At 40.5% G+C, this 22,043-nt stretch overlaps 1 protein-coding gene across 1 annotated transcript in view; it reads right to left on the reverse strand.

Annotated features, from left to right (window-relative positions):
* Window positions 1-22,043, reverse strand: part of ikbke (inhibitor of nuclear factor kappa B kinase subunit epsilon) — an 80,247-nt gene that overhangs the window by 41,120 nt on the left and 17,084 nt on the right. The window contains 7 exon segments of the mRNA XM_061922602.1: window positions 3,524-3,625; window positions 10,463-10,554; window positions 10,634-10,692; window positions 12,395-12,591; window positions 17,071-17,250; window positions 20,939-21,049; window positions 21,120-21,280. Of these exon segments, the coding sequence (XP_061778586.1) occupies window positions 3,524-3,625; window positions 10,463-10,554; window positions 10,634-10,692; window positions 12,395-12,591; window positions 17,071-17,250; window positions 20,939-21,049; window positions 21,120-21,280 (902 nt within the window).

A 22,043-nucleotide genomic window follows, 5' to 3' on the forward strand; every position in this document is an offset into this window, starting at 1 on the left:
GATTAGAGGATTGTAGGGCAGCCGGTGCAGCAGATGTGCCACGTACTTCTCAAACTTGTGGATCTGCTCGTCGTTATACGGCAACCCTGTGGAGAGAACGAGACGTCAGGTGCAGCAAAGGTGCGGGAGAGAAGTGTGAGGGTTATGAACACATACTGCCCAAATGTTTGTCTTTATGGTAAAGTTGATGAATGGACGTGATCTTCTGGAGGAGCACCTGCATTCTTTGACACCTGGAGGAGACAGGAGGTGAAAAAGGAGGCTGCACATGACCCCCTGGTTGAAGCGGTGACTTGCAGTTTTTGTTCAGAAGTACATTTTCTCACTGGCATGGGCCTCTGCGAGCTTGGCCTGTTCTATCTGCAGGCGCTCGAGGCGGCTCTGAAACTCCTGGATGCCCGCGGCGTACATGGGCAGGTGCTCGTTGACCTGCAGGGTCCATAAAAAGCAAATGGCGTTTACGTTTACTCGTATGTTTTGTGTGAGGAGGCGTGGCCTGCGGACCTCGAAGAAAGACACCGTCACGAGAGGCGAGAGCTGCTGAAAAGCAAGCAGAGCAAGCTGAGGTTTATTGAAAAATAAACAGAATCTCAAAACTGCCACGCCTTTCATGTCTCATATTGGTGGTCCGAGGAACCCAGAGAGAAGAGTCCTTCTACAGTTGGCACCCAATGTGGGTCTGGACCACCGGAGACGGGGGAAGACGACCCCCTGTGGGCTCTCGTAGGCGCGCTCGCCAGGATGGCAGCGAACAGCCGCCAACGGCTCGAGGAGTCCCGCCAACAGTGTCGGCTCCTAAAGGTGTTGGTGGACCAGGTGGACTGGGGGGGGATGCTTTGATTGATTGATTGAAACTTTTATTAGTAGATTGCACGGTAAAGTACATATTCTGTACAATTGACCACTAAATGGTAACACTTCAATAGGTTTTTCAACTTGTTTAAGTCGGGGTCCACGTAAATCAATTCATGGTAATGAATGGCCCCCCCATTGAAAAAGAAGACGAAATAGAAGAAGAAGAAGAACAGGAAGAAGAACAACAAGAAGAAAAATAAGGACAAAAAAGAAGAAGTAGACAAAATAGAAGAAAAAGAAGAGGACAAAGAAGAAGAAAAAGAAGACAAAGAAGAAGATAAAGATGAAGGAGAAAAAAAAGAATAAAAATAAGTTGACGAAATAGAAGAAGAAAAAGAATAAGAAGAAAGAGAAGAATACGGAATAAAAGAAGAAAAAGAAGAACAAGAAGAATAAAAAGAAGAAAGAAAAAAAGAAGAAGTAGACATCCATCCATCCATCCATTCATTTTCTACCGCTTATTCCCTTCGGGTGGCGGCGGTGCCTATCTCAGCTACAATCGGGCAGAAGGCGGGGTACACCCTGAACAAGTCGCCACCTCATCGCAGGGCAAGAAGTAGACAAAATAGAAGAAAAAGAAGAAGACAAAGAAGAAAATAAAGGTAAAGGAGAAAAAGAAGAAGAAAAAGAAGTACACGAAATAGAAGAAGAAAAAGAATCAATCAATCAATCAATGATTACTTATATAGCTCTAAATCACTAGTGTCTCAAAGGGCTGCACAAACCACTACGACATCCTCGGTAGGCCCACATAAGGACAAGGAAAACTCACACCCAGTGGGACATCGGTGACAATAATGACCCAGTGGGACGTCGGTGACAATGATGACTATGAGAACCTTGGAGAGGAGGAAAGCAATGGATGTCGAGTGGGTCTAACATGATACTGTGAAAGTTCAATCCATAATGGATCCAACACAGTCGCGAGAGTCCAGTCCAAAGCGGATCCAACACAGCAGCGAGAGTCCCGTCGTTCACAGCGGAGCCAGCAGGAAACTATCCCAAGCGGAGGCGGATCAGCAGCGCAGAGATGTCCCCAGCCGATACACAGGCAAGCAGTACATGGCCACCGGATCGGACCGGACCCCCTCCACAAGGGAGAGTGGGACATAGGAGAAAAAGAAAAGAAACGGCAGATCAACTGGTCTAAAAAGGGAGTCTATTTAAAGGCTAGAGTATACAAATGAGTTTTAAGGTGAGACTTAAATGCTTCTACTGTGGTGGCATCTCAAACTTTTACCGAGAGGGCATTCCAGAGTACTGGAGCCCGAAATGAAAAAGCTCTATAGCCCGCAGACTTTTTTTGGGCTTTGGGAATCACTAATAAGCCGGAGTCCTTTGAACGCAGATTTCTTGCCGGGACATATGGTACAATACAATCGGCAAGATAGACTGGAGCTAGACCGTGTAGTATTTTATACGTAAGTAGTAAAACCTTAAAGTCACATCTTAAGTGCACAGGAAGCCAGTGCAGGTGAGCCAGTACAGGCGTAATGTGATCAAACTTTCTTGTTCTTGTCAAAAGTCTAGCGACATTACAGAGATGAAAGAAGGCCGTTTTAGTAACGCTAAGAGGACAAAGACGAAGACCAGGCGGGGGCGGGGGGTTAGTGGCGGGGGGGGGGGGGGGGGGGGGGGGGGTTGGGGTGCTGAAAATGGCCCCCATTGAAAAAGAAGATGAAATAGAAGAAGAATAAGAAGAAAGAAAAATATGATGGAATAGGAGAAAAAGAAGAACAAGAAGTAGAGGAAATAGAAGAAAAAGAGGAAGAAAAAGTAGAAGACAAATAAGATGAAGAAGACAAAGAAGATAAAGGAGAAAAAGCAGAAGAAAAACAAGCAGACGAAATAGGAGAAGAAAAAGAACAAGAAAAAAAAGAAGACAAAGAAGAACATGAAGAAGAAGATAAGAAGATAGAGAAGAACAAAGGAGGGATGAAGAAAAGGGGAAACAAATAAGAAAAGACCGGGGGCACAGTCAACCGTGGCCCACTTCCTTTCCCGCCGCCTCAAAGAGGGGTGGGGGGAGTGGTGCGGCCGGATGGCGTCCCGGCCTGCGTCTGGCGGTGGAGGTCTGGTAGGAGGCGTGGCCTGCGGACCTGCAGAGTGGCGAAAGGTGCGCAGATGGCCCACCTGAGCGCGTTTTGCTAATCACCTGTCTAAACGGGCAGCGGCCGAGAAAGACGGGACTGGAGAAGTTGGAGTTGAGGGGAGGGAGTCGTTGATTGTTGACGAGCACGCGAGGAAGACGGAGACGGAGATGAGGAAGGCTGAAAAGCGACTGGAAGAAAGCGACCGTCACGAGACACGAGAGTTGCTGAAAAGCAACCAGAGCAAGCTGAGGTTTATTGAAAAATAAACAGAATCTCAAAACGGCCACGCCTGTCCTGTCTCACATTGGTGGTCCGAGGAATCTGGAGGGAAGAGTCTGCACGTTTCCAGTAATCCAATTTCAGGTACACGGAATGTCCCACTGGAGGAAGTTAATGCGAGGCTAAGCTTGCTGGCGCCACTTACCTGCTGCAGTCTGTCATTCTTATCCGCTGCATCCAGCTTTGCCAAGGTGCCGTCACCTCTTTGGACACAAACATGACAGAAAAAAACATAAGTTTTGGACGAATATTTATCTCTTATATTTCTTTATTTTTATGTAAGCAACTTGACTCACAGTGCGGTTGTCCTGTGTTGTACACTGAGGCAGGACTTCAGTCTAATGCTGATCTTGGAGATATTATGCATTGCTTCACCGCACTCGGCCCGCAACTTCATCCTGAACACAGTCAAGTTATTGCAATTTTTTAGGAATACAACAAATATGCTTGGAATTAGGGCCGGGCCATATGGCCTTTTATTAATATCTCGATATTTTTAGGCCAAGTCGCGATACATATTTTGCCTTAGCCTTGAATGAACACTTAATGCATATAATCACAGCAGGATGATGATTCTATGTGTCTACATTCTGCATTAATATATGCTATCTTTAAACTTTCATGCAGAGAGGAAAATCACAACTAAGTGAATTTACCAAAACTGTATTTATTAAACAGTTATTAAAGGGGAACATTATCACCAGATCTATGTAAGCGTCAATATATACCTTGATGGTGCAGAAAAAAGACCATCTATTTTTTTAACAGATTTTCGAACTCTAAATGGGTGAATTTTGGCGAATTAAACGGCTTTCTGTTTATCTCGCTGGAGGCGATGACGTCAGAATGTGACGTCGCCGAGGTAACACACCCACCATTTTCATTTTCAACACATTACAAACACCGGGTCTCGGCTCTGTTATTTTCCGTTTTTTTGACTATTTTTTGGAACCTTGGAGACATCCTGCCTCGACGGTGTGTTGTCGGAGGGTGTAACAACACTAACAGGGAGGGATTCAAGTTGCACCACTGGCCCGAAGATGCGAAAGTGTCTGCCGCCAGACCCCCATTGAATGTGCCAAAGTGTCTGCACATTTGACCGGCGATGCTAAGGCAGACATGGCACAGAGATGTATGGATAACCTGCAGATGCATTTGCAACGATTAAGTCAACGAATTCACAAAGGTGAGTTTTGTTGATGTTGACTGCCAGCTAATCGATGCTAACATGCTACGCTAATCGATGCTAACATGCTATTTACCGGCAGTGCTAAAGCAGACATGGCACAGAGATGTATGGATAACCTGCAGATGCGTTTGCAACTATATTACGTTTCCTTCCACCCACATTTAATGCGAAAAAAACCCTTACCAGTCGACGGATTTAAGTTGCTCCAGTGTCAAAAGATGCGAAAGTCCTGATCGTTTGGTCCGCACATTTTACCGGCGATCATAACGCAGCTATTCGGCCATGCTATGGCTATGAATAGCGTCAATAGCTATTCGCTCAATAGCTTCAGTTTCTTCTTCAATATTTTCATACTCCAACCATCTGTTTCAATACATGCGTAATCTGTTGAATCGCTTAAGTCGCTGAAATCCGAGTTTGAATCCGAGCTAATGTCGCTATATCTTGCTGTGGTATTCTTTTGTTTGTTTACATTGGCAGCACTGTATGACGTCACAGGGAAATGGCCGGTGTCTTCGCAGAGAGCCGAAAATAAGGCACTTTAAAGCTTTATTTAGGGATATTCCGAGAACGGTAAAATTTTGAAAAAAACTTCAAAAAATACAAGCCACTGGGAACTGATTTTTATTGTTTTTAACCCTTTTGAAATTGTGATAATGTTCCCCTTTAAGCAGTGGCACAAACATTCATGTCATTTCCAAAACAGAAAGTGCAAGATTCTCAGAGACATTTTTAAAACGAGCTATGAGTGCACTTTTGTGCATGATGTCACTAAGATGACATATCAAAACTACATTAAAGTACACTTTTTGTACAGAATGGCAAAACAATAGTTTTTTTTTTTTAAAAACTGCATTTTTTTTTAGAATATCAAATAGTGTATGTCCTTCGCTATGTGGTAGGGTTCCTGTGGACGTTATCTCCTTTTGTTGTTGACTATTTTTTTTTATACGGTTTTGATCTCTAAAATGGTCGCCAGTCTTGTTTGTTTTTCTGTCTTGTGATCTATGTATTTTATTTTGAAAAGCTACCCTCTTGTTTCAGATCACGGGTCCTTCCTCTTGTGTCACCAGTCTGACGTCATCCTTGATTCCTGATTGTTTCCACCTGTTCCCCATCACTCCCACATCCTATTTAAGCTCACTTCTCCGTTTGTCCTTTGCCAGATAGTCTCGTCTATCGTGCCTTCTAGCGTCCATGTTCATGTCCAAGTCCATGTCCTTGATTCCCTCCTTGCCTTGCTCCTGTTTTTTCTTGTTCTCCTTAATTTTTGATCATAATAGTTATTTTTTTTGCTGAAATTTTGAGTTTACTTTTTCCTCCTTCAAGCGTCCTTAGTTTTCCTTTGTCGACCTACAGGTGCTGGTCATATTATTAGAATATCATGAAAAAGTTGATGTATTTCATTAATTCCATTTAGAAAGTCAAACTTGTAGAATGAATACATTAATTCCAAACAGACTGATACATTTCAAGTGTTTTTTGCCAAAAAGGAGATGATTATAGCTGACAACCAATGAAAACCCTAAATTCAACATCTCAGAAAATTAGAATATGGTGAAAAGGTCAGCTATTGAAGACACCTGGTGCCACACTCTATTTAGCTAACTAACTCAAAACACCTGGGAAAGCCTTTAAATGGTCTCTCGTTTTGATTCTGTATGACACACAATCATGGGGAAGACTGCTGACTTGACAACTGTCCAAAAGATGACCATTGATACTTTAAAGGAGGGCAAGACACAAAAGGTCATTGCCAAAGGGGTTGGATGTTCCCAGAGCTCTGTGTCCAAGCACATTAATAGAGAGGCGAAGGGAAGACAAAGATGTGGTAGAAAAAAGTGTACAAGCAAGAGGGATAACCGCGCCCTGGAGAGGATTGTCAAACAAAACCGATTCAAAAATTTGGGGGAGATCCACAAAGACTGGACTGCAGCTGGAGTCAGTGCTTCAAGAACCACCATGCACTGACGTATGCAAGATATGGGCTTCAGCTGTCGCATTCCTTGTGTAAAGCCACTCTTGAATAAGAGACAACGTCAAAAGCGTCTCGCCTGGGCTCCAGACAAAAAGGACTGGACTGCTGCTGAGTGGTCCAAAGTTATGTTTTCAAATGAAAGTAAATTGTGTATCTCCTTTGGAAATCAAGGTCCCAGAGTCTGGAGGAAGACAGGAGAGGCACAGAATCCACGTTGCCTGAAGTCCAGTGTCAAATTTCCACAATCGGTAATGGTCTGGGGTGCCATGTTATCTGCTGGTGTTGGTCCACTGTGTTTCCTGAGGTCTAGGGTCAATGCAGCAGTCAACCAGGAAGTTTTAGAACACTTTATGCTGCCTGCCGCGGACCAATTTTATGGAGGTGAAGATTTCCTTTTCCAACATGACTTGGCACCTGCACACTGCCAAATCTACCAGTACCTGGTTTAAGGACCATGGTATCCCTGTTCTTGACTGGCCTGCAAACTCACCTGACCTTAACCCCAGAGAAAACCTATGGGGTATTGTGAAGCGGAAGATGCGAGATGCCAGACCCAACAATGCTGAAGAGCTGAAGGCCATTATCAAAGCAACCTGGGCTCTCATAACACCTGAGGAGTGCAACAGACTGGTGGACTCCATGCCACGCCGTATTGCTGCAGCAATTCAGGCAAAAGGAGCTGCAACTAAGTATTGATTGCCGTACATGCTGAAACTTTCCATGTTCGTACTTTTCAGTTGGCCCACATTTCTAAAAAATATTTTTTGGTAATAGTCGTCACTAATATTCTAAGTTTCTGAGATACTGAATTTGGGATTTTCAGTAATTGTCAGTACTAATCATCAACATTTAAAGAAATAAACATTTCAAATATATCACTATGTGTGCAATGAATTGATATAATATGTAAGTTTCACGTTCTGAATATAATTACTGAAATAAATCAACTTTTTCATGATATTCTAATAATATGAACAGCACCTGTAATTGGTGAGTTTTTTGTTATTCCAAATTTCGTTTTATTTCCTCATTGATTGAGTGATTTTTTTTTTATTCATAGATATTGTATTTGTATATATTATTAGTACATTTTTCGTCCTATTGGAGCGCTTTTTGTTAATTCTTCTTGATATTCTATTTTTGTTAGGTTATTTTCTTAAAGTAGTATTCCTCCTTATTTTTTGGAGTGATTTTTGAGTTAAGTGTTTATTCTCGGATTTATTTTCCGTACGTTATATATATTTTTGTGAAATACTTTTTTACCCGAGGTTAAAAAGTTATTTCAAAATAAAAGCTGTTATTTTTGGAAACTTCCTCTCTGCATCTGGGTCCTCTCATTTTCCAAGTCGTAATAGAGATGTTGACATGCAGAGTTTCAAGCACACTTCATTCTCTAGCGCAGAGGTGTCAAACTCAAATACAGAGTGGGCCAAAATTTTAAACGGAACAAAGCCGCGGGCCAAGAATGAACAAATTAACCTTTTAATAGGGACCCAAACAAGTTTTGCATTAAATATTGAACAAGCAAGGCTTCTATAACTTCAGTGACATGCAAAATCCAGTTCCAAATAATAATAATAATAATTAAAAGAATAACAATGGCATATCAAATAAAATTTAAATAAACATTTTATGTCTTTTTTTCAATTTGCAATCTTCTGAGGTAAATATCCAATTTTTTCCACAGGCTAATAATAAATTTGAAAATAAAATAACAATAATGAATGAACCAAACATTCAAGCCTTGAAGTAGCAAGAGAAAATGCATGAAAAAAACGTTAATTATTGGTCGGTTTGCTGGAAGTTTCCCGTAGGAGTTAGTGCTGCAAGGGTTTCTGGGTATTTGTTCTGTTGTGTTAAAGGAAAATTAATCAAAACTAACCTTAATCAAAACTAACAATAATGAATGAACCAAACATTTAAGCCTTGAAGTAGCAGGGGAAAATGCATGAAAAAAACATCAATAATTCGTCAGTTTGCTGGAAGTTTCCCGGAAGAGTTAGTGCTGCAAGGGTTTCTGGGTATTTGTACTGTTGTGTTACCGTGCGGATGTTCACCTGAAATGTGTTTGTCATTCTTGTTTGGTGTGGGTTCACAGTGTGGCGCATATTTGTAACAGTGCTAAAGTTGTTTATACGGCCACCCTCAGTGTGACCTGTATGGCTGTTGACCAAGTATGCCTTGCATTCACTTGTGCGTGTGCGTGTGTGTGTGTGTGTGTGTGTGTGTGTGTGTGTTAAAGTCACAAATATTATGTGAAACATTGTTAGTATGGAGGAAAAGCGGACGTGACGACAGGTTGTAGAGAACGCTAAAGGCAGGGCCTTAAATGCACGCCCCCAATATAGTTGTCCAGGTGGAAATCGGTAGAAATTCGGTACAATGGTTGCCCCGGGAGATTTTCAGGAGGGGCACTGAACTTCGGGAGTCTATCGGGAAAATTAGGAGAGTTTGCAAGTATGAGTATTAGCGGTGAATGCTGTGTTACAGCGGCACCGACGCTGTATAACACCGGCGGGCCAGCTCTAATGCTAAATTGATATTGCCTCAAGGGCCAAATTAAATTCCACGGCGGGCCAGAGTTTGACACCCATGCTCTAGCAGGTAACTTTTCAAATGATGCTACATTTTAGCAGTAATGCTACTTTTGTAACAACGCTTTTGCTGCATACTTGTTCGACATATTCCCGATTGAAGCCAAACCACCGCCAGACAATGGACCCCGTGCATTTTTTTCTTAGGAATTAATTATTCCTTCATTTGTTACCAGATTCTCACTTTCTTTCTGTCGTATTACCACTCGCACCACTCCGGTAGCATCACAGCTTATGTTACTCATGCTGCTACCGTATGTAAGAAGGTGCGCTTGGTTTATGCCTCTGTGAGAAGGAGAGACAAGAAAGAGTGGGAAGAGCCTGCAGTGTAATGTCCGCAGCTAAAAGCAACTGCGTGAGAATGTCTACTCGAATATCACGATATAGTCATTTTCTGTATCGCACAGAGACAAACCTGCGATATATCAATAATATTCGATATATCGCCCAGCCCTACCTGGAATAAATAAGACTTGGCCTTTCCAGTGCATCCAGAAAGTATTCAAAGCGCCTGTTTACAAAATTTGCTATTTTACAGCCTCATTCCAAAATTGAATCAATCCATTGTTGTCCTCAAAATTCTACCAGAATACCCAATAATCACAATGGTCTAGAGATGCTTAAAATGTAATATCGGAAAGTATCGGTTTCGAAAAGTAAAACTAATGACTTTTTAAAACGCCGCTGTACGGAGCGGTACATACCCGGTAAAACACGGACGTAGTGAGCAGTACAGAGCAGTTGCGTCTTCCGGTCAGCAGCCCCTCCCCTCGACCACACACAATACAGGAGTTGACGACTGCAGCATGAGAGGTTTACAGGCGACGCTTGATGACCTCATCAGCGAGCGCAGCATAACAACAACAAGAGTGTGTTGTTGCCGGTGCTGTAGCCATGGATAACAAGTGAGCAAGCTCGGTGACTGACTAACTACACCATGTCTATGGTTCGGGATTATTTTTAAAGTGTGTCTGACGGATAAAAAACTGGCAATTTGCAATGACTGCAAAAAGTTGGTTATGCGAAAAAAATGTGTAAAAAGTGAAGCACTGTGAATACTTTCCGGATGCACATAGCTGGGTTGGTAGAGTGGCCGTGCCAGCAACTTGAGGGTTGCAGGTTCGATTCCCGCTTCCGCCATTCTAGTCACTGCCGTTGTGTCCTTGGGCAAGGCACTTTACTCACCTGCTCCCAGTGACACCCACACTGGTTTAAATGTAACTTAGATATTGGGTTTCACCATGTAAAGCGCTTTGAGTCACTAGAGAAAAGCGCTATATAAATATAATTCACTTCACTACATAAAGCTGAAATTTAGCTCCGCCCCCCCATAATAAAATATGACATTAGCTACAAGTAGATTATCTAATACTACTATTATCTAATACAATCTATTACTACTTCCTGCTTCTTTCACGATCGAATAATAAGCGAAAGCAGTGAGTGAACTTGAAGATTTCGGAGTGATCCTTACATGTAGCAGTAATATCCTTCCAGCAGCAGCTCTCGGTGTGAGTGCAGCAGCTGTACTATCCTCAGGTACTGGTGGACCACGCCCACTAAGACCTGCGGTTTCAGCAAAGTGGGACAGGTTGTGATGTGCTCCGTTGGAACCCAGGGATTTTCCAACAGAAATGTACAGCACCTTGGAGAAGTTGTAGTCTGCCTTGACGTCAAACTTGGGAGGAACGGTTGGAGTCTCTGCTACAAAAACAAAAAAGCTACCAAATATTAAAACACAAAGCACACATGTCTCATTATATATACAAACCCTGTCTCCATATGAGTTGGGAAATTGTGTTAGATGTAAATATAAACAAAATACAATGATTTGCAAATCCTTTTCAACCCATATTCAGTTGAATATGCTACAAAGACAACATATTTGATATTCAAACTGATAAAAAAATGTTTTTTTTGCAAATAATCACTAACTTTAGAATTTAAGCCAGCAACAAGTGACAAAGAAGTTGGGAAAGGTGGCAATACATACTGATAAAGTTGAGGAATGCTCATCAAACACTTATTTGGAACATCCCACAGGTGTGCAGGCTAATTGGGAACAGGTGGGTGCCATGATTGGGTATAAAAACAGCTTCCTAAAAAATGCTCAGTCTTTCACAAGAAAGGATGGGGCGAGGTACACCCCTTTGTCCACAACTGCGTGAGCAAATAGTCAAACAGTTTAAGAACAACGTTTCTCAAAGTGCAATTGCAAGAAATTTAGGGATTTCAACATTTACGGTCCATAATATCATCAAAAGGTTCAGAGAATCTGGAGAAATCACTCCACGTAAGCGGCATGGCCGGAAACCAACATTGAATGACCGTGACCTTCGATCCCTCAAACGGCACTGTATCAAAAACCGACATCAATCTCTAAAGGATATTACCACATGGGCTCAGGAACACTTCAGAAAACCACTGTCACTAAATACAGTTTGTCGCTACATCTGTAACTGCAAGTTAAAGCTCTACTATGCAAAGCGAAAGCCATTTATCAACAACATCCGGAAACGCCGCCGGCTTCTCTGGGCCCGAGATCATCTAAGATGGACTGATGCAAAGTGGAAAAGTGTTCTGTGGTCTGACAAGTCCACATTTCAAATTGTTTTTGGAAATATTCGACATCGTGTCATCCGGACCAAAGGGGAAGCGAACCATCCAGACTGTTATCGACGCAAAGTTCAAAAGCCAGCATCTGTGATGGTATGGAGGTGCATTCGTGCCCAAGGCATGGGTAACTAGCACATCTGTGAAGGCACCATTAATGCTGAAAGGTACATACAGGTTTTGGAACAACATATGCTGCCATTTAAGCGCTGTCTTTTTCATGGACGCCCCTGCTTATTTCAGCAAGACAACGCCAAGCCACATTCAGCACGTGTTACAACAGCGTGGCTTCGTAAAAAGAGTGCAGGTACTTTCCTGGCCCGCCTGCAGTCCAGACCTGTCAAAAATCAAAAATGTGTGGCGCATTATGAAGCGTAAAATACGACAGAGGAGACCCCGGACTGTTGAACGACTGAAGCTCTACATAAAACAAGAATGGGAAAGAATTCCACTTTTAAAGCTTCAACAATTAGTTTCCTCAGTTTCCAAACGTTTATTGAGTGTTGTTAAAAGAAAAGGTGATGTAACACAGTGGTGAACATGCCCTTTCCCAACTACTTTGGCACGTGTTGCAGACATGAAATTCTAAGTTAATTATTATTTGCAAAAAAAAATTAAGAACATCAAATATATTGTCTCTGTAGTGCATTCTATTGAATATGGGTTGAAAAGGATTTGCAAATCATTGTATTCTGTTTATATTTACATCTAACACAATTTCCCAACCCATATGGAAACGGGGTTTGTATATCCTGTAAAAAGTGTCATGTGTGTTACAAAAGAGGCATCTTACGTTCCCCGAAGGGCAGGCCGCTGTTGGTTTCCGGCCGGTGACTGACCAGTATGAGCGGTCGCTCGTGTGTGGTGTTTGGGAGGTTGACCACTTTCATGCTGCCCTCTAGCGGGAGTTCATAGCCCAAGTAGAGGAGCTGCTGGTATGGGACAGGAATTCCAGTCTGCGACGCAACCTCCTCGAAGAAGACGGACACCCTGGGAGGATGGACAGACGACAGGGAGCGCTTGTTGTTTTACTGGATTTCCCCTGAAATGTAAGCCATTCATCGACCTCTTAAGGCCCAAGCTGTTTGTTTACATGCTTTTTTTTATTTTATTTCTCTTTGCTATTTGGGCTTATTGGACCCTAATTACAATAAAAATTAAGAATCATCTTTTTATATGATGTACTTAGTCCATAAGTACACAAACGTCACATGTAGTGACACGCACATTTTTATTTTTACACTTTTTTTCCCCAAATTCCATTGTATGTTATACTCTTCTAACACCACCAGATGGCAGTATTCGTGTCCACATAAGTGGCCATAAGACCCCAATTCAGTAGGGTTCACAGTTTTGGAAATAAGAGTAAAAAGGTGCTGTCAAGGCTTGTGGCCACTAAGGCCTTTAGAGTTTAAGGGCCACATCGTAGTTATAGTTGCCCTCAGAGGGCCGCTTCTAACAGTGGAAACGCTTATTAGACATTTTATTAAGAGATTTATAAAAAAAAATAAGGCAAGTTGCAATAATTTCACCTCAAAACTTATTGCATTTTACTGTAAATGGAAAAACAGTACTGCTGTTTTTATGGTAAATAAAGTTAAAATACCTATGATTGTCACGTACAAACTAAGTGTGGAGAAATTTGTCCTCTGCATTTGACCGATCCCCATGTTCCCCCCCTGGGAGGTGAGGGGAGCAGTGAGCAGCAGTGGTGGCCGCGCCCGGGAATCATTTTTTGGTGATTTAACCCCCAATTCCAAACCCTTGATGCTGAGTGCCAAGCAGGGAGGTAATGGGTATCATTTTTATAGTCTTTGGTATGACTCGGGAATCATTTTTGGTGATTTAACCCCCAATTCATACCCCTTGATGCTGAATGCCCCCCAATTCCAACCCCTTGATGCTGAGTGCCAAGCAGGGAGGTAATGGTTACCATTTTTATAGTCTTTGGTATGACTCGGCCAGGGTTCGAACTAACAAACCTACCGATCTCAGGGCGGACACTCTAGCCACTAGGCCACTGAGTAGGTGGGAAAAAAAAAAAAAGCAGCTCATTTGCCAGAATTTTACTGTAAAATAAACATTCGTTTTTTTACTGTAAAAAAAAAAATGCAATTTAACAGTAAACATTTTGCAACTGAGCAACAAGTTAATCAAGTCAGCTCAAGGCGTGTCTTAATGAAATTAAACAGCGGATGTCCGCTAACTTTTTGCAACTCAACGCCAAGAAAACGAAAATGCTGATTATCGGTCCTGCTAGACACCGACCTCTATTTAATAGTACAACTTTAAAATTTGACAACCAAACAATTAAACAAGGCGACTCGGTAAAGAATCTGGGTATTACCCTCGAACCAACTCTCTCGTTTGAGTCACACATTAAAAGCGTTACTAAAACGGCCTTCTTTCATCTCCGTAATATCGCTAAAATTCGCTCCATTTTGTCCACTAACGACGCTGAGATCATTATCCATGCGTTTGTTACGTCTCGCCTCGATTACTGTAACATATTATTTTCGGGTCTCCCCATGTCCAGCATTAAAAGATTACAGTTGGTACAAAATGCGGTTGCTAGACTTTTGACAAGAACAAGAAAGTTTGATCATATTACGCCGATACTGTATATACCTCTATATACATATATACATGCATATATACCGATACTGGCTCACGTGCACTGGCTTCCTGTGCACTTAAGATGTGACTTTAAGGTTTTACTACTTACGTATAAAATACTACACGGTCTAGCTCCAGCTTATCTTGCCGATTGTATTGTCCCATATGTCCCGGCAAGAAATCTGCCTTCAAAGGACTCGGGCTTATTAGTGATTCCCAGAGCCCAAAAAAAGTCTGCGGGCTATAGAGCGTTTTCTATTCGGGCTCCAGTACTCTGGAATGCCCTCCTGGTAACAGTTCGAGATGCCACCTCAGTAGAAGCATTTAAGTCTCACCTTAAAACTCATTTGTAAACTCTAGCCTTTAAATAGACCCCCTTTTTAGACCAGTTGATCTGCCGTTTCTTTTATTTTTCTCCTCTGCCCCCCTCTCCCTTTTGGAAGGGGTGCGGGGGTGACAGGATGAAGTACTGGCTGTCTAGAATTGGGACCCAGGATGGACTGCTCATCCAGAGTCGGGACCCAGGATGGACCGCTCGCCTGTGTTTCGGTTGGGGACATCTCTGCGCTGCTGATTCGCCTCCGCTTGGGATGGTTTCCTGCTGGCTCCACTATGGACGGGACTCTCGTTACTATATTGGATCCACTATGGACTGGACTCTCACGGTTATGTTAAATCCACTATGGATTGAACTTTCACAATATCATGTTAGACCCGCTCGACATCCATTGCTTTCGGTCCCCTGGGGGGTTTGCCCACATATGCGGTCCTCTCCAAGGTTTCTCATAGTCATCATTTTCACTGTCACCGACGTCCCACTGGGTGTGAGTTTTTCCTTGCCCTTATGTGGGCTCTGTACCGAGGATGTCGTTGTGGTTTGTGCAGTCCTTTGAGACACTTGTGATTTAGGGCTATATAAATAAACATTGATTGATTGATTGATGATTGAAGTTTGTTTGTGTTTTTTTACCGCAAATCAACAACTGTAGATTTTTCGGTGTATTACTGTAAATGCCAAAAACTGCACCACAATTTATTACAGTAAAAAAAAAAGTACTGTTTTTTTCATTTACAGAAAATTGCTGAAATAATAATGAAATCTATTTCTACTTTTACATTGCACAATTTGATGGATAACTTGCTTTGAAATCATTTTTATTAGTATTTATTCATATTTAAAAAAAATGGTTTGAATGTTTGATAATATATTTTTGCATAATTAGACAATATTGCAGTGAACATAATTTGCAATTTCATGGAGTAAATACATTTTTTTTCTCCAAAAATAGAAAGAAAGAATACATTTAGTAAGTACTTTACTGATTAATATTTTTTTCAGGCTTTCAAGGGCCAAACAAAATCAAGTGGTGGCCACATCGGGCCCCTGGGCCTTGAGTTTAAGAACTGTGATGTAAACTATCCACAGAAAGTATACCCCCGTCACACCTTTAAAACAAGTTTTTTGGAATGTAATTAACTGTGTTATCTTAAATAAATACACAAACAAAAAATAAAATGGACTCATTTCTGCACTGCAAAAACTGAAATCTAAGTAAGAATAAATATCTCAAATAAGGGTGATATTTGCTTATTTTCTGTCTGATAAGATAATTCTTCTCACTAAGCAGATTTTATGTTAGTGTTTTACTTGTTTTAAGGGTTTTGGTCCTAAACGATCTCAGTAACAGATTAGTGAAGTGTGAAGTGGATTATATTTATATAGCGCTTTTCTCTAGTGACTCAAAGCGCTTTACATAGTGAAACCCAATATCTAAGTTACATTTTTAAACCAGTGTGGGTGGCACTGGGAGCAGGTGTGTAAAGTGTCTTGCCCAAGGACACAACAGCAGTGACTAGGATGGCAGAAGTGTGGATTGAACCTGCAACCCTCAAGTTGCTGGCACGGCCGCTCAATCAACCGAGCTATACTGCCCCAAGATTACAACTTGTTGCTGAGATTTTATGACCTACAAGTATAAAACTACTTTTTTAAAGTAATAATTTCTTACTTCAAGCATGAAAAAAAAATCATGATGCCGAGCGCATATGTCAAGATAATGGCACTAGCATTTACTTAATTTAAGAATATTTTTCAACATATTGATTGAAAAGGTCTCTTTTTTTTCTACCAAGAAAAGTGCACTTGTTATTAGTGAGAATATACTTATTTTAAGGTATTTTTCGGTTCATTGAGGTTAGCTAATTTTACTTGTTTGGGAAAGTCTTGACAAGCCTAATGTTCTTGTTCTATTGGCAGATAATTTTGCTTAGTTCAAATACAATACCCCTCTTATTTTTTCTTCTTGTTTTTGAACACAGACTTTTTGCAGCGTGTTAGCAAAAATTCAACTTACATAAAACTATTGAACATCTTAATGTGCATTTTTGTTTAAATATTTGCCACTACGTGATCATGTCATTTTCGTTCGTCCGTGTTGATGGGCTCATATTGCCCATCTGATTTGAAGCTAAAATATTCCCACAACGGCACATCTGGATTTGTAATAATTTTTTCCTTCCGCTTAATTTGTGTTAGTTTGTGGCAGTTGGGTTGCTTCCTGTGTGTGTTAAACTGGCGCCCCATTCTCCGCCCGCCGACCAGAAAAAGATTGTGGGTGTCTGAAAAGAGGGCTCACTATGTTCAGTTAATTCGACTGTTAAATAAACACGCTCAGGTGCTGAGAGCGATATAAAGAGTGAGACCTCTTTCCCCTTGTATGGCGTGTGAGACCGACAATCAGCAGCTCAACAACTCTGACTCGCCAACATGATCCGCAGCTCAAACGCTGGTGTTGCAGTTATGAAATGGCACGAATGAAAACCCTGATGTCAATAATGCAAGACAATGCTCACGTGTTGTAATGGTGGACGTAGACACGGTGCGCCACGGCTTGTTGGAGAGCAAAGACGTGCACCGGCTGCCGTTGTAATATGTCTGTCGTGGCGGTGAAGAACTGGTCGAAGCCCCAACATCTCTCCTGGTCTGCCTCGAGTATGCCGGCGAGTACGGGAACGGTCAACATCCTCAGACCTCTGCGGTGACGGCAAAAGAAAGACGGGTGAGCCAGAAAAAATGCGAGGCCTCGGACAACACTTTGTTTATCAGTTTTAACACCAAGCTTTATTCCCATGACGATGAAAACCACTTAACCAACAGTGGTTAGAATACATTTCCAGTAGCAGCAAATAATGAAGAAATAGTGAAGTGAAGTGAATTATATTTATATAGCGCTTTTCTCTAGTGACTCAAAGCGCTTAACATAGTGAAACCCAATATCTAAGTTACATTTAAACCAGTGTGGGTGGCACTGGGAGCAGGTGGGTAAAGTGTCTTGCCCAAGGACACAACGGCAGTGACTAAGATGGCGGAAGCGGGAATCGAACATGCAACCCTCAAGTTGCTGGCACGGCCGCCCATTATATTGAATATTGAATGTTTTTTAAAGTCCAGTAAGTCCGGTCGGCTAATACACACTATATCGCCAAAAGTATTTGGCCACCTGCCTTGACTCACATATGAACTTGAAGTGCCATTGCTATCCCATTCCTAACCCATTGGGTTCAATATGATGTGGGTCCACCTTTTGCAGCTATTACAGCTTCAACTCTTCTGGGAAGGCTGTCCACAAGGTTGCGAGTTGCGTTTATAGGAATGTTCCACCATTCTTCCAAAAGTGCATTGGTGAGGTCCCACACTGATTTTGGTTGAAAAGGCCTTGCTCTCAGTCTCCGTTCTAATTCATCCCAAAGGTTCAGGTTAGGATTCTGTACAGCCAGTCAAAGTCACCCACACCAGACTATGTCATCCATGTCTTTATGGGCCTTGCTTGGTGCACTGGTGCAGAGTCATGTTGGAAGAGGATGGAGGCCCGCTCCAAACTGCATGGAGTTGTCCAAAATATTTTGGTATTCTGGAACATTCAAAGTTCCTTTCACTGGAAGTAAGGGGCCAAGCCCAACTCCTGAAAAGCAACCCTGCATTATAATTCCTCCTCCACCAAATTTCACACTCGGCACAATGCAGTCCAAAATGTACCGTTCTCCTGGCAACCTCCAAACTCAGACTCGTCAATCAGATTGCCAGATGGAAAAGCGTAATTCCTCACTCCTTATAAGGCGTCTCCACTGCTCTAGAGTGCAGTGGCAACGTGCTTTACACCACTGCATCCAACGCTTTGCAGTGGACTTGGTGAAGTATGGCTTCGATGCAGCTGCTCGGCCATGGAAACCCATTCCATGAAATTCTCTGGGTACTGTACGTGGGCTAAATGGAAGGTCACATGAAGTTTGGAGCTCTGTAGCAACTGACTGTGCAGAAAGTCTTTGCACTATGCGCTTCAGAATCCGCCGACCCCTCTCTGTCAGTTTACATGGCCTACAATAGTAGCTGAGTTGCTGTTGTTCCCAAACTCTTCAATTTTCTTTTAATAAAGCCGACAGTTGACTTTCGAATATTTAGGAGCAAGGAGATTTCAGGACTGGATTTGTTGCACCGTTGGCATCTTATGACAGTTCCACGCTGGAAATCACTGAGAGCGGCCCATTCTTTCACAAATGTTTGTAGAAACAGTCTCCATGTCTAAGTGCTTGATCATTTTTACACCGGGCCAAGTGATTAGAACCCCTAATTCTCATCATTTGGATGGGTGGCCAAATACTTTTGGCAATATAGTGTAGCTAATATAGACACTTACATCATGTGTTGTCTTCATTATAACACTTATATAATAATTTTAAAGTAATTTTCATAGTAGGCTAATATAGCTAATATTGACAATATAACACTTTTATAAGACTTTTGAAGTAATTTCAATCGTAGGCTAATAACTAATATAGACACTTACATCATGTGTTGTCTTCATATAACACTTAAGACTTTTAAAGTAATTTTGATAGTAGGTTAGTATATACACTTATATCATGTACCTAGTGTCTGACAATCATTTATACTTTACATCATGTATAACATATAAGACTTTTAAAGTCATTTTGATAGTAGGCTAATATAGCTAATATAGACACTTACATCATGTGTTGTCTTCATTATAACACTTATATAAGACTTTTAAAAGTCATTTTGATAGTAAGCTAATATAGCTAATATAGACACTTACATCATGTGTTGTCTTCATTGTGACATTTACATGAGACTTTTAAAGTCATTTTGATAGTAGGCTAATATAGCTAATATAGACACTTACATCATGTGTTGTCTTCATTATAACACTTATATAAGACTTTTAAAGTCATTTTGATAGTAGGCTAATATAGCTAATATAGACACTTACATCATGTGTTGCCTTCATTATAACACTTATATAAGACTTTTAAAGTCATTTTGATAGTAGGCTAATATAGCTAATATAGACACATCATGTGTTGCCTTCATTGTGACATTTACATGAGACTTTTAAAGTCATTTAGATAGTAGGCTAATATACCTAATATAGATACTTACATATGTTGCCTTCATTGTAACACTTATATAAGAATTTTAAAGTCATTTTGATAGTAGGCTAATATAGCTAATATAGTCACTTACATCATGTGTTGTCTTCATTAAAACACTTATATAAGATTTTTAAAAGTAATTTTGATAGTAGGCTAATTTAGCTAATATCGACACTTACATCATGTGTTGTCTTCATTATAACACTTATATAAGACTTTTAAAAGTCATTTTGATAGTAGGCTAACATAGATACTTACATATGTTGCCTTCATTATAACACTTATATAACACTTTCAAAGTCTTTTTGATAGTCGGTTAATATAGACATTGTTGTTGCTTTCATTGTAACTCTTGTATAAGATGTTTAAAGTAAACTTGATAGTAGGCTAATATAGCTAATATAGACACTTATTTCATGTGTTGTCTTCAGTATAACACTTATATAAGACTTTTAAAGTCATTTTGATAGTAGGTTAATATAGCTAATATAGACACATGATGTGTTGTCTTCATTATAACACTCATATAAGACTTTTAAAGTCATTTTGATAGTAGGCTAATATATATATTGTGTGTTGATTTCATTATAACACTTGTATAAGACGTTTAATTTTGATAGTAGGCTAATACGGCTAAAATAGACACTTGCATCATGTGTTGTCTTCATTATGACACTTATCTAAGACTTTTAAAGTAATTTTGATAGTAGGCTAATATACCTAATATATATACTTACATATTTTGCCTTCATTAAAACACTTATATAAGAATTTCAAAGTCATTTTGATAGTAGGCTAATACAGCTAAAATAGACACTTGCATCATGTGTTGTCTTCATTATGACACTTATCTGAGACTTTTAAAGTCATTTTGATAGTAGGCTAATATACCTAATATATATACTTACATATTTTGCCTTCATTAAAACACTTATATAAGAATTTCAAAGTCATTTTGATAGCAGTCTAATATAGACATTGTGTGTTGCTTTCATTAAAACACTTGTATAAGACTTTTAGTCATTTTGATAGTAGGCTAATAACTAATTCACATCATGTGTTGTCTTCATATAACACTTTCATAAGACTTTTAAAGTCATTTTGATAGTAGACTAATATAGATAACATATACACTTACTTCGTGTATATAATATTTTGCCGCTCAGGACAGATTTTTTTTTGTATTTCTGGTCCAATATGTTTTTTTTTTTACATGTTGGGTTGTCGCCCCCTGCCATAGATGCATGATACAAACTCAGAAGTGACATACTCTGACAGTTGGCAGCTCTGAGGTAGATGTGAACTCCACTCGATCGGTCCGTTCTCCACCCGCTGAATCCCGCAAATGGCCCCTGTCGGTTTCTCGGTGGTGATTTTGAACCTGCGTAAACAACGCACACAAGTCAAGTGGCGCCAGCGCGAGTGCAGGAAAGCGTTTCATCGGGGCTCACATGGTTTGCTTGTCCCTGCGGGGCCCTCCGTACGGCACAAAAGGGAGTCTCCCGGTGGCGGCGTGGTAAAATGTTACACCCACGCTCCACAGGTCCACGCTCACGCCGTAGGACTTCTGGTGAGGCTTACGGAGCACCGCACGCTCGTACATATCTGGGTGCTACATACGGAGATACTTCAGAAGATAGTACATCGTGTTTTCGCATAGCACACACTTGATATTGCTTCAAACATTGACATGATTGAGCAATTGTGTGCCACCTATTAAAAGTATCGTGGCAAGAAATGTACGACACAAGCAGCTGTTGACTCAGCTGTTTAAAGAGAATCATTACATCACTTGTAAGAAGTTAAAGATGAAAGTATACACAGCTCATATTAATAATTGATGTATTGTCTTATTTAACCACTTCAAATACAGTTTGTCAAATGTTCAGCCCTTCTTTATGGAAGCCTGTATCCGCCAATTTTTAAAAAAATTACCCATTGTAAGTCATACTTATGAGATTAAAAGTTTAAAAAAATATGACAATGTAAAAATATGGGATAAAAAGTCATAATTATTAAATACAATTACAAATGAGATAAAAAGTCAACATTATGAAATAAAAATCCAAATGAGAAGTCAAAAAAGATGAAATGTTAAAATACGGAAGTCATTATAATTGGATAGAAAGAAATTATGAGGTAGTCATAAATATGAAAAAGTAATACTTATGAGATAAAAAGTAAAATTTATAAGATAGTCATAGTAATGAGATATAGTCAAAAGTATGAGATAAAAAGTACAATTTATGAGCTAGTCAAAATAATGAGATACAGTCCAAATTATGAGATAAAATGTCCAAAATACGAGATGAAAAGTCATAAATATGAATAAAAGTCCAAATGAGATAAACAGTTATAAATATGAATAAAAATCC

Source organism: Nerophis ophidion, linkage group LG16, assembly GCF_033978795.1.
Source record: "Nerophis ophidion isolate RoL-2023_Sa linkage group LG16, RoL_Noph_v1.0, whole genome shotgun sequence".
Taxonomy (NCBI): domain Eukaryota; kingdom Metazoa; phylum Chordata; class Actinopteri; order Syngnathiformes; family Syngnathidae; genus Nerophis; species Nerophis ophidion.